Source organism: Tamandua tetradactyla, chromosome 6, assembly GCF_023851605.1.
Source record: "Tamandua tetradactyla isolate mTamTet1 chromosome 6, mTamTet1.pri, whole genome shotgun sequence".
Classification (NCBI taxonomy): Eukaryota; Metazoa; Chordata; class Mammalia; order Pilosa; family Myrmecophagidae; genus Tamandua; species Tamandua tetradactyla.
In genome coordinates this window covers 65,754,973-65,767,526 of record NC_135332.1, presented here as the reverse complement: position 1 = coordinate 65,767,526, position 12,554 = coordinate 65,754,973, and the positions used below count along the sequence as shown (strand labels likewise).

Below are 12,554 nucleotides of genomic sequence, written 5' to 3'. Positions count from 1 at the left end.
TGCCCCCAGCCCTTCTCCCTCAACTATGCTCACACTCAGCTTCATTCAGCGTACTTACATTATTGTGCTACCATCAGATAGTATTGTGCTATCCATTTCTGGATTTTTACAGTTAGTCCTATTGAATATTCCATACTGCTTTAGCATCAAATGTTCAATCCATACCCTCTTTCTATCTCCCGATAATCTGCGTTTTTAAATTTAACTGTCAAAGTTCACTCATCAATATTAGTTCATATTAGTGAAAACATACACTATTTGACTAATCTCACTCAGCATAATGTCCTTACAATTCAACGACGTTGTTACATGTTTTATGACTTTGTCTTACAGCTCTGTAATATTCCATTCTATGTATACACTACAGTTTGTTTAGCCACTTGTCTGTTGATGGACATTTAGACTGTTCCATTGCTTGGCAATCATGAATAATGCTGCTATAAACATTGGTGTACAAATGTCTGCTTGTGTCCTTGCCTTCAATTCCTCCAAATAAATACCTCATAATGGGACTGCTGGATCATATGGTAAGTCTATACTTAGTTTCCAAAGGAACCACCTAACTAACTTCCTGAGTGGCTGCACCTCATTCTACATTTCCACCAACAGTGAATAAGTATGCTTCTTTCTCCGCATCCTCCCCAGCATCTGTAGTTTTCTGGGGTTTTTTTGTTTGTTTATTTTTTTTTATAATGACCATTCCAGTAGGTGTGAGATGATAGCTCATTGTGTTTGATTTTCATTTCTCTAATAGCCGGTGAGGCTGCGCATCTTTTCATATGTTCTTGAGCCATTTGTATTTCTTCTTCTGAAAAATAGGTCCTTTTTTTTTGTATGGGCAGGCAACAGGAATCTAACCTGTGTCTCTGGCATGGCAGGCGAGAATTCTGCCACTGAGCCACTGTTGCACTGCTTTTTCTTTTTCTTTTTTTTTTTGCATGGGCAGGCACCAGGAGTTGAACCTGGGTCTCTGGCATGGCAGGTGAGAACTCTGCCTGCTGAGCTACTGTGGCCTGCCCTCTGCCCATTTTTTAATTGGGTTGTGTGCTGGTTTGAAAGGATGTATGTCCCCTAGAAAAGCCATGTTTTAATCTAAATCCCATTTCATAAAAGCAGAAAAATTCCTATTCAATACTTAATGTTTGAAACTGTAATCAGATCATCACCCTGGAGATGTGATTTAATCAAGAGTGGTTGTTGAACTGGATTAGGTGACGACATGTCTCCACCTATTTGGGTGGGTCTTGATAATTTTTTGGAGTCCTATAAAAGAGGAAACATTTCAGAGAATGAAGGAGATTCAGAGAGAGCAGAGCAGAACGACATAACCACGAGAAGCAGAAGTCCACCAGCCAGCGGCCTTTGGAGATGAAGAAGGATAATGCCTCCTGGGGAGCTTCATGAAACAGGAAGCCAGGAGAGAAAGCTAGCAGATGATGCTGTGTTCACCATGTGAGAGAGAAGCCCTGACTGTGTTCGCCATGTGCCTACTCAGTTGAGAGAGAAACACTAAACTTCATCAGCCTTCTTGAACCAAGGTATCTTTCCCTGGATGGATGCCTTTGATTGGACATTTCTATAGACTTGTTTTAATTGGGACATTTTCTTGGCCTTAGAACTTTAAACTAGCAACTTATTAAATTCCCCTTGTTAAAAGCCATTCCATTCTGGTATATTGCATTCTCACAGCTAGCAAACTAGAACAGGTAGTTTGTCTTTTTTGTTGAGACGAAGGTTCTCTTTGTATAATCTGGATATCAAATCCTTATCTGATATATGGCTTCCAAATATTGTCTCCCATTGTATAGTCTGACTTTTTTCTTTCCTGACAAAGTCCTTTGATACAGAAAAGTATTTAATTTTGAGGAGATTCCATTTATCTACATTGCTTGTGCTTTGGATGTGAGGTCTAGGAAACCACTTCTTATCACAAGATTTATAAGATATTCCCTACATTTTCTTCTAAAAGTTATATGGTCTGAGCTCTGATGTTTCAGTCTTTGATCCATTTTGAGATAATTTTTATATAAGATGTGAGATATGGGTCCTTTTTTGTTCTTTTGGATATGGATATCCAATTCTCCAAACACCATTTATTGAAGAGGCTGCTCTTTCCCAATTGAGTTGACTTGACCACCCTATCAAAGATTGATTGTCTGTAGATGAGTGGGTCTATTTCTGAACAATCAGTTTGATTCCATTGGCCAGTATATCTGTCTTTATGCCAGTACCATCTGTTCTGACCACTGTATCTTTGTAATATTCTTTAAAATTAGGTAGTGTGAGACTTCTCATTTCATTCCTCTTTCTCAAAATATTTTTAACTATTCAGGGCACCCTAACTTTCCAAATAAATTTGTTTATTGATTTTTCTATTTTTGCAAAGTAAGTTGTTGGGATTTTAATTGGTATTCCATTGAATCTACAAATCAATTTGGCTAGAACTGACATCTTAACTCTATTCAATCTTCCAATTCATGAACACAGTATGCCTTTCCATTTATTTAGGTCTTCCTTGATTTCTTTTAGCAATTTCCTGTAGATATCTGTGTTTAGGTCTTTTGTGGTCTTGGTAAAATTTATTCCTAAATATTTGATTCCTTTGGTTGCTATTGTAAAGGGAGTTTTTTTTTTTCCTTGATTTCCTCCTCAGATTGTTCATTGCTAGCATATAGAAACACCACTGATTTGGGGTATTGATCTTGTACCCTGCTTCTTTGTTGTACTCATTTATCAGCTCTAGTATCTTTGCTGTAGGTTTTTTGAGATTTTTAACATATAGTATCATGTCATTTGCAAACAGTGAAAGTTTTACTTCTTCCTTTCCAATTTGGATGCCTTCTATTTTTTTTTCTTATCTAATTGCTCTAGCAAGTACTTTGAGAACAATGTTGAATAACAACAGCAACAGTGGGCATCCTTGTCTTGTTCCTGATATTAGAGAGAAAGCTTTCAGACTTTCCCCATTGAATATGATATTAGCTGTGAATTTTTCATATATTCCCTTTATTATATTGAGGAAATTCCCTTTTATTCCTGTCCTTTGAAGTGTTTTCATCAAGAAAGGATGTTGAATTTTGTCAAATGCCTTTTCTGCATCAGTTGAGATGATCATGTGCTTTTCCCCCTTTGATTTATTGATGTAGTGTATTACATTAATTGATTTTCTCGTGTTGAACCAGCTTTGCATATCTGGAATAAATCCCACTTGGTCATCATATTTAATTCTTTTCGTGTGCTGCCAGATTTGATTTGTGCGTATTTTGTTGAGAATTTTTGCATCTATATTCATTAAAGACATTGGTCTGTAATTTTTTTCTTGTAGTGTCTTTGGCTTTGGTATAAGAGTGATGTTGGCTTCATAGAACCAGTTAGGTAGCTTTCTCTCCTCTTCAACTTTTTTGATGAGTTTCTTACTGTATTTTGACAGTAATGAGTTTCTTACTGTATTTCTTACTGTTTTTAGTGCCTACACACTTAGGATTGTTACACCCTCCACGTGGATTGACTCCTTTATCAATATGAAATATCCCTCTTTCTCCCAGCTAGTATTACTTGTTTTAAAATTCACTTGGCTTGTATTGATAAAACCACTTCAGATTTCTTTTGTGTTTTTATATTATATCTTTTCCAATCTGTTTTCTTTTGACTTATTATAGCTTTTTATTTAAAGTGGTTGTGTGTGTGTGTGTGTGGTTAGATATGCAAAAAGATATCTATCTTTTCTGAGATCTTTATCCTTAGAAATGCTTGATTACAAGGTTGGCCCTTGACTGGCATCTGGGAACTTCACTTACAACCCAGCAGTTAATTAATAACAATGGTTGATAGTAACTAGATTTTTTGTACAAACAATATGATTTATGCTGAACAGTTGCTTTCCTTTTGGGAGTCTGGGATTTTTGGTTCATGCTAGGCAGAGCGTGCCTACGTGACCAACCCCTAATAAAAACCTTGAGCACCGAAGTCTGTATAGGGCTTCCTGGGGCAGAAACTTAGCACACATGTTGTTGCATTTTAGTTATAGGGGGAAGGATGCAGTCTGCATTATTCTTCATAAGAAGGAGATAGCATAAGGAACCTGAACAGGATTCCTCCAGACTTCACCTGTACTTTTTACCTTATAATCTGGCTGTATTTTCTTAATACGTCACTTTAACAGATGTCAGCCATGTGTACAACTGTAGGTTGATAATCATTAGTACTAGGAAATCTCCAAATGTGGGGCTGGTCTTGGGGACGCCCAACACAACAGTCTATAGATTGCTCTTTATCCAATCTGACAATTCTGCTAGTACTCAGGGAGCTTAGACCATTTATATTTAATGCCATTACTGATATGGCATTTATTTGTTTAGTTTAGTGGTTGTTTTAGAGAAGGAGTTGGAAAGCTTTTTTGTGTCAAGGGTCAGATAGTAAATATTATAGATCTGTGGGCCATAAGGTCTCTGTTGCAACCATTCCTTCACTCCACTCTGCTACCGTAACACAAAAGACCCCACAGAAATATGTAAATGAATGGGTGTGAGTGAGTGTCAATGGAAGTTTACTTACAAAAATAGTTGTAAGCTGAAATTGGCCAGTACGCCATAGTTTGCTGACTCCTAGTCTAGAATTTACAATATCCATCTTAACTTACTTTTCATAGTCTATCTGAAAATAATATTATATCACCTTACTTAGAAAAATTATACATAGTGTACTTCCATTTTTCCTCTCTCATCCTTCATGCTATGATTGTCATATACTTCACTTCTAGACAGACGTCCACAGTACATTTTCATTATTTTTGCTCTCATCAATTATCTTTAAAGATTTAAAAATGAGAAAAAATGTCTCTTATATTACATATTTACCAGTAATGGAGGCCTTCATTTCTTTGTGTAGATTCAAATTTCTATATGGTATTTACTGCCTTCAGAGCTTCCTTTAATATTTCTTACATTTAGGCCTACTGGTTATGAATTCTTTCAGTTTTAGTTGTCTGAAAAAAACTTTAGTTGGTATGTTTGTAAGACAGTTTTGTTGGATAAAGAATTTTATTGTGATGAACCTTTACATGGTTTTCATTAGGCTTATTGTTTATGGTTTATTGAGCTTCTTGTGTCCATGGGTTTACAGTTTTCATGAAATTTGCAACATATTTGGCTATATTTTTTCAAATATGTTTTTTCTGTCCCCACCCCTAAGCTTGTCCTCCTGGATAATTACACATATCCTAGAATACTTGATATTGTCCTACAGGTCTCTGATGACCTGTTCACTTTTCTCGGTCTTTTCCCTTTATTTTGAATAATTTCTATTACTATATTACTATGTTTCCATAGTTACTGATCTTTTCTTTTGCAATGCCTGTTAATCCTCTCCAGTTAATTTTTCATTTCAGATATTCTTCTCTTTAAGTTCCATTTGATCATTTTTCTATCTTAGATTTTTTACCTTATCATGTTCATATTTTTTTAATATCTTGAACATGTAGAGCATATTTATATATTTTAACATCCTTGTCTGCTAATTCCATCATTTCTGGCTCCATTTCAATTGACCAATTTTTCTCCTGGCTGTGGGTCATATATTCCTGCTTATTTATATGCCTATAATTTCTCTTCTTTATGTCAGACACTGTGGAATTTACATTGTTGACTGCTGGATTTTTATTTAGTATTCCTTTAAATAGTGCTGGAATTAATTTTGGCTTACAGTTAGTTTACTTGAACTTAATGGTTACTTAGGAGGTCTGCTTTTAAGCTTTGATAGGGTAGGTCCAAATTAGTCTAGTTCTAAGTTGATACCCTTCTGAGATTCCTCCCTGATCCTCTTGTTTTTGTTTTTGTTTTTTCAGATCTTTCTTCTCTGGGCTTGTGGGAGCATAAATGATTCCCAGCTCTGTAAATCATTCTCACTACTCCTTACTGGTAGCTCTTTCCCAGCCCCAGGTAATTTCCTCTCACTTATGTGCGGGTCAGTACCCAGTTAAAGACTCAAGGTGATCCCTCTGTAGATCTCTGGAGATGTTTCTCTGTGTAGCTACCTCCTCTCAGGTACTCTGCAAACTTCAGCCAGGTTGGCCTCTGTGAACTCTGATCAATGTTTCCTCAATTCAGCAAGATTGTGGGGCTCTGTTTGGGTTCCACGCGGCTCCAACAGTAAGTCAGGCTAATACAGCAACTTCTCTATGGAAGGCAGCTGTATCCTCCAAGGTTGACAGGTGAAAAAGACCCCAGAGAAGAGAACCAGGAAAGAGGTCAGCAATAGAGGTCATTGCATAGGATGAAAATAAAAAAAATGGCCTTTAAGACATGCATGCCATTTTAGGGGAGAAGGGACTTGAATTAACTTTGTGTGTGTGTGTGGGGGGGGATGATGGATTGTTCTTTGTAGGAAAACTACCTGATACGCTCTGTAGTAAATACAGTTGTAAAGCAAATCCTTACCCATTGTTCATGGCATTAAGATTGCAGTGTCCAAATCTAGATGCTTTAGATCTGTGCCAATACTAAAGGCAAATGTATTCACCTAAATGTAAAGTGATTAAAATTATTCAATTAAAAATTCAGTTCTTCTGTCACATTAGCTACATTTCACATGTTCAGCAATCATATGTGGCCAATAACTTCCTTGTTAGACAGTACAGAAATGGAACATTTCCACTATCAGAGAACACTCTATTAGACAGCTCTGCTTTAGAAAGTGTGGCAGATTGAGTTATACATCCCAGAAAAAAAGATTCTTAATCTTAATCCACATTCCTGTGGCTGTGAACCCCTTGTAAATAGGATCTCTTGAAGGTGTTATTTTTAGTAAAAGTATGGCCCAGCTGAATGAGGATGGGTCTTAAGCTGCATTACTGGAGCCTTATGAAGAGGACTTGGAAGTCACAGAAGCTGGAATAGGAGAGGACATCACCATGTGACAGGAAAAACAAGGAATCCCAAGGATTGCCTCCTAGCTGACTGCAGATGTAATCAGCAACAGGTGAGATTCATATGCCATTGGCTCATGTCCACAGCAACAGAACGAGGCACCTTCACCTGGCCAAGTTGACACCTGAACCTAACTACCACACCATATATTTTCTCCTTTCACTCTTCTTCTACATCTCTATGTGGGCCTTAATTTAACCAACCTTGTATTAGAATCAGTTTGAATGTTTGTTTTACCTTCAGACTAGTTTTGGAGGGGAAGGCTCTCTTTTCAGCCCCTGTTGGCCTCCCCCAGCAGGGAGTACTGAGACTTGCCCTAGCAGCTCATCAGTTACCATGGCTTGAATTGGACTGAAAGAAAAGGGAACCCCCCCCCCCACAGCCCCCTCATCTTTGCCAAGGCATACTCTGTGACTCACAAAACCATACTCCAGAGAATGCTCTTGGAAGAAAAATGAATGAATGTTTTGGAAGTTGAATGGTTAAACAGACTGCACCAAACTGCATGGATTCAATAAGCTACATTTGCAACAAATCTATTCTGGATAATAACTAATATATACCTGCATATCACAGCAGTGGAGCCGCATAATGTGACAGGCAGAGTCATTATTTACATTTGAGGTTGTTTTATGGAATTTTTTTTTTATTTCAAAATCTGTTTAATTACCTTGTCAATACCATGCCATTAAGGGAGAACAAGTTTAAATCCCATTATAGAGACTAAATGTGATAAATTCACATCAGTCAAATTTGTGATACTAAGTCTGAATTTAGTTAAGGAGGGAGTGAGTGAATATTACATGAATGGCCACTTTGTATTCGGTGTTATAAATGATGTTGTGATACTATGGAAATAGTACTATATTTGAATTCAATTTTTGCACGTGCACTCCTTCACCTGGGAACTCTGAAAACTGATTGTCCTTTAGGCAAGGCTGAATGCTAAGGAGAAAGGCACTTACTTGTCTCTAGTTAAAATATTGAGTAAAGGCTTTCCCACATAGATGATGTTCCTAAGGTTTCATTACAGTGTGACTTCTCTTATGTTTTCTAAGGTTAGAATAACAGGCGAAGACATTCTGACATAAATTACATTCATAGGGTTTCTCTCCAGTATGACTGTTCTCATGTTGTCTAAGGTTAAAATATTGGCTGAAGGCTTTCCCACACAGATGGCATTCATATGGTTTCTCTCCAGTGTGAGTTCTTTCATGTTGTTTCAGGCTAGAAGAATGAGTGAAGGCTTTATCACATAGATGATATTTATATGGTTTCTCTCCAGTGTGAATTCTGTCATGTACTCTAAGATCAGACCCAAGAGTAAAGGCTTCCCCACATAGATGGCATTCATGTGGTTTTTCTCCAGTGTGAGTTCTCTCATGTTTTCTAAAGTAAGAACAATGGGTGAAGACTTTCTGACATAAATGACATTCATAGAGTTTCTCTCCAGTGTGAATTCTCTTGTGTTTTCTAAGGGAAGAACAATGGGTGAAGACTTTACCACATAGATGACACTCATATGGTTTCTCTCCAGTGTGAATTCTCTCATGTTCTCTAAGATGAGACCCAAAAGTAGAGGCTTTCCCACACAGATGGCATTCATATGGTTTCTCTCCAGTGTGAGTTCTACCATGTTTTTTAAGGCTAGAAGAATGAGTGAAGGCTTTCCCACATAGATGACATTTATAGGGTTTTTCTCCAGTATGAGTGTTCTCATGTCGTTTAATGTTAGAATAACGAGTGAAGGCTTTCCACATAGATGGCATTCATATGGTTTCTCTCCAGTGTGAGTTCTGTCATGTTGTTTAAGGCTAGAAGAATGAGTGAAGGCTTTCCCATATAGATGACATTCATAGGGTTTCCCTCCAGTATGAGTATTCTCATGTCGTTTAAGGTGAGAATAACAGGTGAAGGCTTTCCCACATAGATGGCATTCATATGGTTTTTCTCCAGTGTGAGTTCTCTCATGTCGTCTCAATTCAGAATATTTAGTAAAGGATTTTCCACATAGATGATATTCACAGGGTTCCTCTCCAACATGAGTTCCATTGTAATGTGTATGGCCAGAATTCTGAACAAAGGATTTCTCAATTAGATGACATTCATATGACTTACTTCCAGGGTGAAAATTCTGTTGTTGATTAAAAGATGATAGATCATTGAGGGCTTTTCCAAATAGATTGCTGAAGTAGGATTTCATTCCTTTGTGAGTTAATACATGTTGAATCACTCTGGAACTATGAGTACAGTCTTCTGGCAACTTACTACATATAACACCATTCTTTTGGTTATGAGAATTCTGTTTCTGAATTTTGGTTTTGAAAAAATCCAATTCCTTCTTTACACAGTTCTGCCCCTTGAACCAACTTTGAAGTTACATCTGATTTACAGACTTGATATCCCACTGAGAGTAGATGACTGTTATTCTCCAGCATCACATCTCTGAACAGCCTTCTCTGGGATGAATCCAGCATGACCCACTCTGCCTGAGTGAATTTTATAACTATATCTTTCAATTTCACTAACTCCAGTGGCTGCATAGTCAACAGCTCAGCTTAGAATTGCCTTCCTCTGGGTTTACACTCACAACAAGATAAGCACTAGGTAAGCAAAAATGCACGTGGCCCAGGTACTCCTGTTTTATGGAATTTTATATTTCATTTGATTATAAGCTGGTACATGATTTGGAAACATTACCAAAAATATTAGTCTTCAACATCTCCTTCTCATCTCCCTTTCCTCCTTATTTCCCTTCATTCATGTTGTGGGGAGAAGATAAATTAACAGATTAAGGCAACCAGCCGCTAACCTAGATGTTGCAGGTCTTTTTTTCATAGCTCCTATATGTGACAACATAGGAAAATAACTCACAATTGTTTGTCCTACACACATATGACTATGGGTTTATAACCCCAAGAGCCAGACATGAGATAGCAGCATACTACACTCCTGAACTTTCAGGACTTGTCTGAGCTCTCACTGTTGTCTGCAAAACTGGGTGCTCACTTTCCTCTTGTCTGGGGTTATAATCCTAACAAACATGCCAGTGTAAGCTGATAGCAACCACCTTCCTCAGCTCCTACAAAGGAGCAAGACTTCCCATTTACCTGGCACCCTGGTGAACTGTTAATAACAGCACTTATCAATTAGTACTGTGCTAGGTGCTTTCTGCAGTTATCTTACAACAAAGTAAACTTGGTTAAGTGATTAATGTTAGAAACAAAGACTTTCATTGCTCAAGAGAAATGTCAGAGCTTGCACCATGTGTTTCAGATACCATCATGTTTTCCAGAACCTTGCTAGCCACTAATTCCTTCCATTTCTCTACAGACAATAATATCAGCTAATGCTACCATGTGCTAGACATTGTTCTAAACATTCTTTTAAAGTTAAGTTATTTAATCCTTATGAAAACCACACGAAGTAGGACTATCATCCTCATTATATGTGAATTAACCAAGACACAGTGAGATTTTAGTAACTTCAAGGTCATAGAGCTAGGAAGTCATAGAGCTGGGAGCTGATCCTAGGTAGACAATTCTGGACCTCTGCTTTTAACTAGTACAGAATTCTACTTCCCATGAAACCAAACTCATCTATGCCAGTCATGATCTATTCTGATCTCAGCTTTCCCCACTCACCCCAGCTTTAGGCTTCTAGAGCTCTGAATTTTAGACTCCCTGTAGCCCAGCAAGACTTTGGGTTTGGAAGGCATGCAGATTATTGAGGACAAATACTCTCCAGCAACCAGGTCTCCTGCTCCCCGACACAAGGGGTACACCTGTGCACCCTGGCAATATCCACTGAAGACCTCACCCACCTTTAAGCCTAGATCCAGCTCCCTCAGTGAGCACTGGATCTCCCTGGTGAGGATATTCATCCGTTCACACTCCTGGAAGGCAACCACAATGTAGGGTGTACGCTCCTCCACTTTGGCCATCAACTCTGTGATGTTAAACTCATCTGTCATCCGCTCCAAAATTTCTTCCAGGAGGGCCTTGACCTGCACCACAACAGGAAATAAAGGGTTAACAAGGAGCTCTAATTCTCCAGAAAGACTCCACTCCCCTGCAGTATGGCACTAGGGATGCCAATTCCCCATCACCTGCTGTGCCTCCACTCACATTACTTCTCCATATCCTGGCCTGCCTTCTGAGGGCAGCTGAGTCAGTGGCCCAGGACTGACCACGTGATGGACACCTCATACACTGGCCAGTGCCCAGTGACTTCTGGGACCAGCTGAGAAAGATGAATACCGATGCCCTTCTAGGAATTGGGAGTGGAAAATCTCAGAATGGACATAGTTCACTGGTACTCAAACTCAAACGGCCTAGGATAGACCTGGCCAGAGGTAGCCGTTTTGGATCATAGGACAGTGAATTGATAAATACAGGAATGAACATATCTATTCAGGTCTGGGTTTTCACGAGGCTATCCTATGGTTTCTATCTTCGGATTCTGGAAGAGTCATCCCATCTATCATGTAAATCTCCTTCCTAATCCCCTAATGCTGTCACTACATATACTGTCAGCTCATTAGATCATGGCAACTAGAACAACTGGGGACTGTCTCCTGGAAAATGGGAATAGAGACACAGATATCCTGGGCTATTTCAGTGAAGCAATTGGGGACTGAGTCTGCTATTTTGGAGTAAATGAGAAAGCCCAGGAGGTCTGTCAGCAGGGGAAGAAAAATGAAACAACTGCAGGAATACAGACTACCTGGTCTATGGAAGGAATTGGAAGGAGGAAGAGAGAGAACGAGTGAGTGAGTGTGGGTGTTGGTCCTTTCTGGAGAAATGAGAGCTGAACTCCAGATGTATGCGGTGGACTATGATTTTCACTTGTTCATCTATTTCCCCTTCTAGTAACAGGCCCCGTATTTCCTTTGGGGAAATTACCTCTTCCCCATGGTTTCGCAAGGCAGACTGTCATGGTGCCCAGTCCTTCCCTAACTCAAGTTAGGCCAATTAGATTATCTTTCCCAGGAATTTGAAAAGTTGTATCTCGAGCCTGGGACTCAAGGAGAGAAAGTGGTTGGGGTTACTGCCAGGATGGAGATGCCCTGAAAGGACTGTCCACTGTTCTTGCTCCCTGGGACCCTAGAGCCACTGTGGTTTGCATTCTTTCTTAGGTTGATTTCTTTGATACACTGAACTCTTTCTTGCCTACTAAATTAGTGTCTGTTTCTTGCAACTAAAGAGCCCTGACTGAATTACTAGTTCTGTTATGTATTACTCATGTGAATACAAGCAAGTCACTTAAGCCTCAATTCTGTAAAATTTTTTCATCTGTAAAAATTTCAGCCTAACTTGTCTGCCCCAACTCCCAGGGTTTTTCCACAGATGAAATCAAATAAGTGATCAATGTGGCAGTATCTGTAAGCTCTAAAGAGCTATGTTGATATAAAGGATTATTAATACTCACCTTGTCTTATATTGTTAACATATGATGCATTCTCCAGGAAAGAGCTGATATTAGAAAACAGAAAGTAAAAACCCATCACCCTGTCACAAATGAGTCTCTGGTGCTGTCAGCACAAACTGGAATGGAATTTTAATGGTATCTGGAAGCTGCTGCTGGGGTAGGAGACAAATGGCTAAAATTATATCATATTTTTGTCTCCGG

At 38.7% G+C, this 12,554-nt stretch overlaps 2 protein-coding genes across 11 annotated transcripts in view; both read right to left on the bottom strand.

The window, feature by feature from the left end:
* The window catches only part of DNAH9 (dynein axonemal heavy chain 9), a 372,566-nt gene that overhangs the window by 14,845 nt on the left and 345,167 nt on the right, over window positions 1–12,554 (bottom strand). For all 10 annotated transcript variants that reach the window (XM_077166001.1, XM_077166002.1, XM_077166003.1 and 7 more), the window contains one exon: window positions 10,747–10,929. In XM_077166001.1, the coding sequence (XP_077022116.1) occupies window positions 10,747–10,929 (183 nt within the window). The remainder of the gene's footprint in view (window positions 1–10,746; window positions 10,930–12,554) is intronic.
* Window positions 8,034–10,697, bottom strand: LOC143688264 (uncharacterized). Its single transcript, XM_077166014.1, is given in 2 exon segments — window positions 8,034–9,232; window positions 9,234–10,697. Coding segments are annotated over 2 exon segments (1,320 nt in total). The 5' UTR covers window positions 9,467–10,697; the 3' UTR covers window positions 8,034–8,145.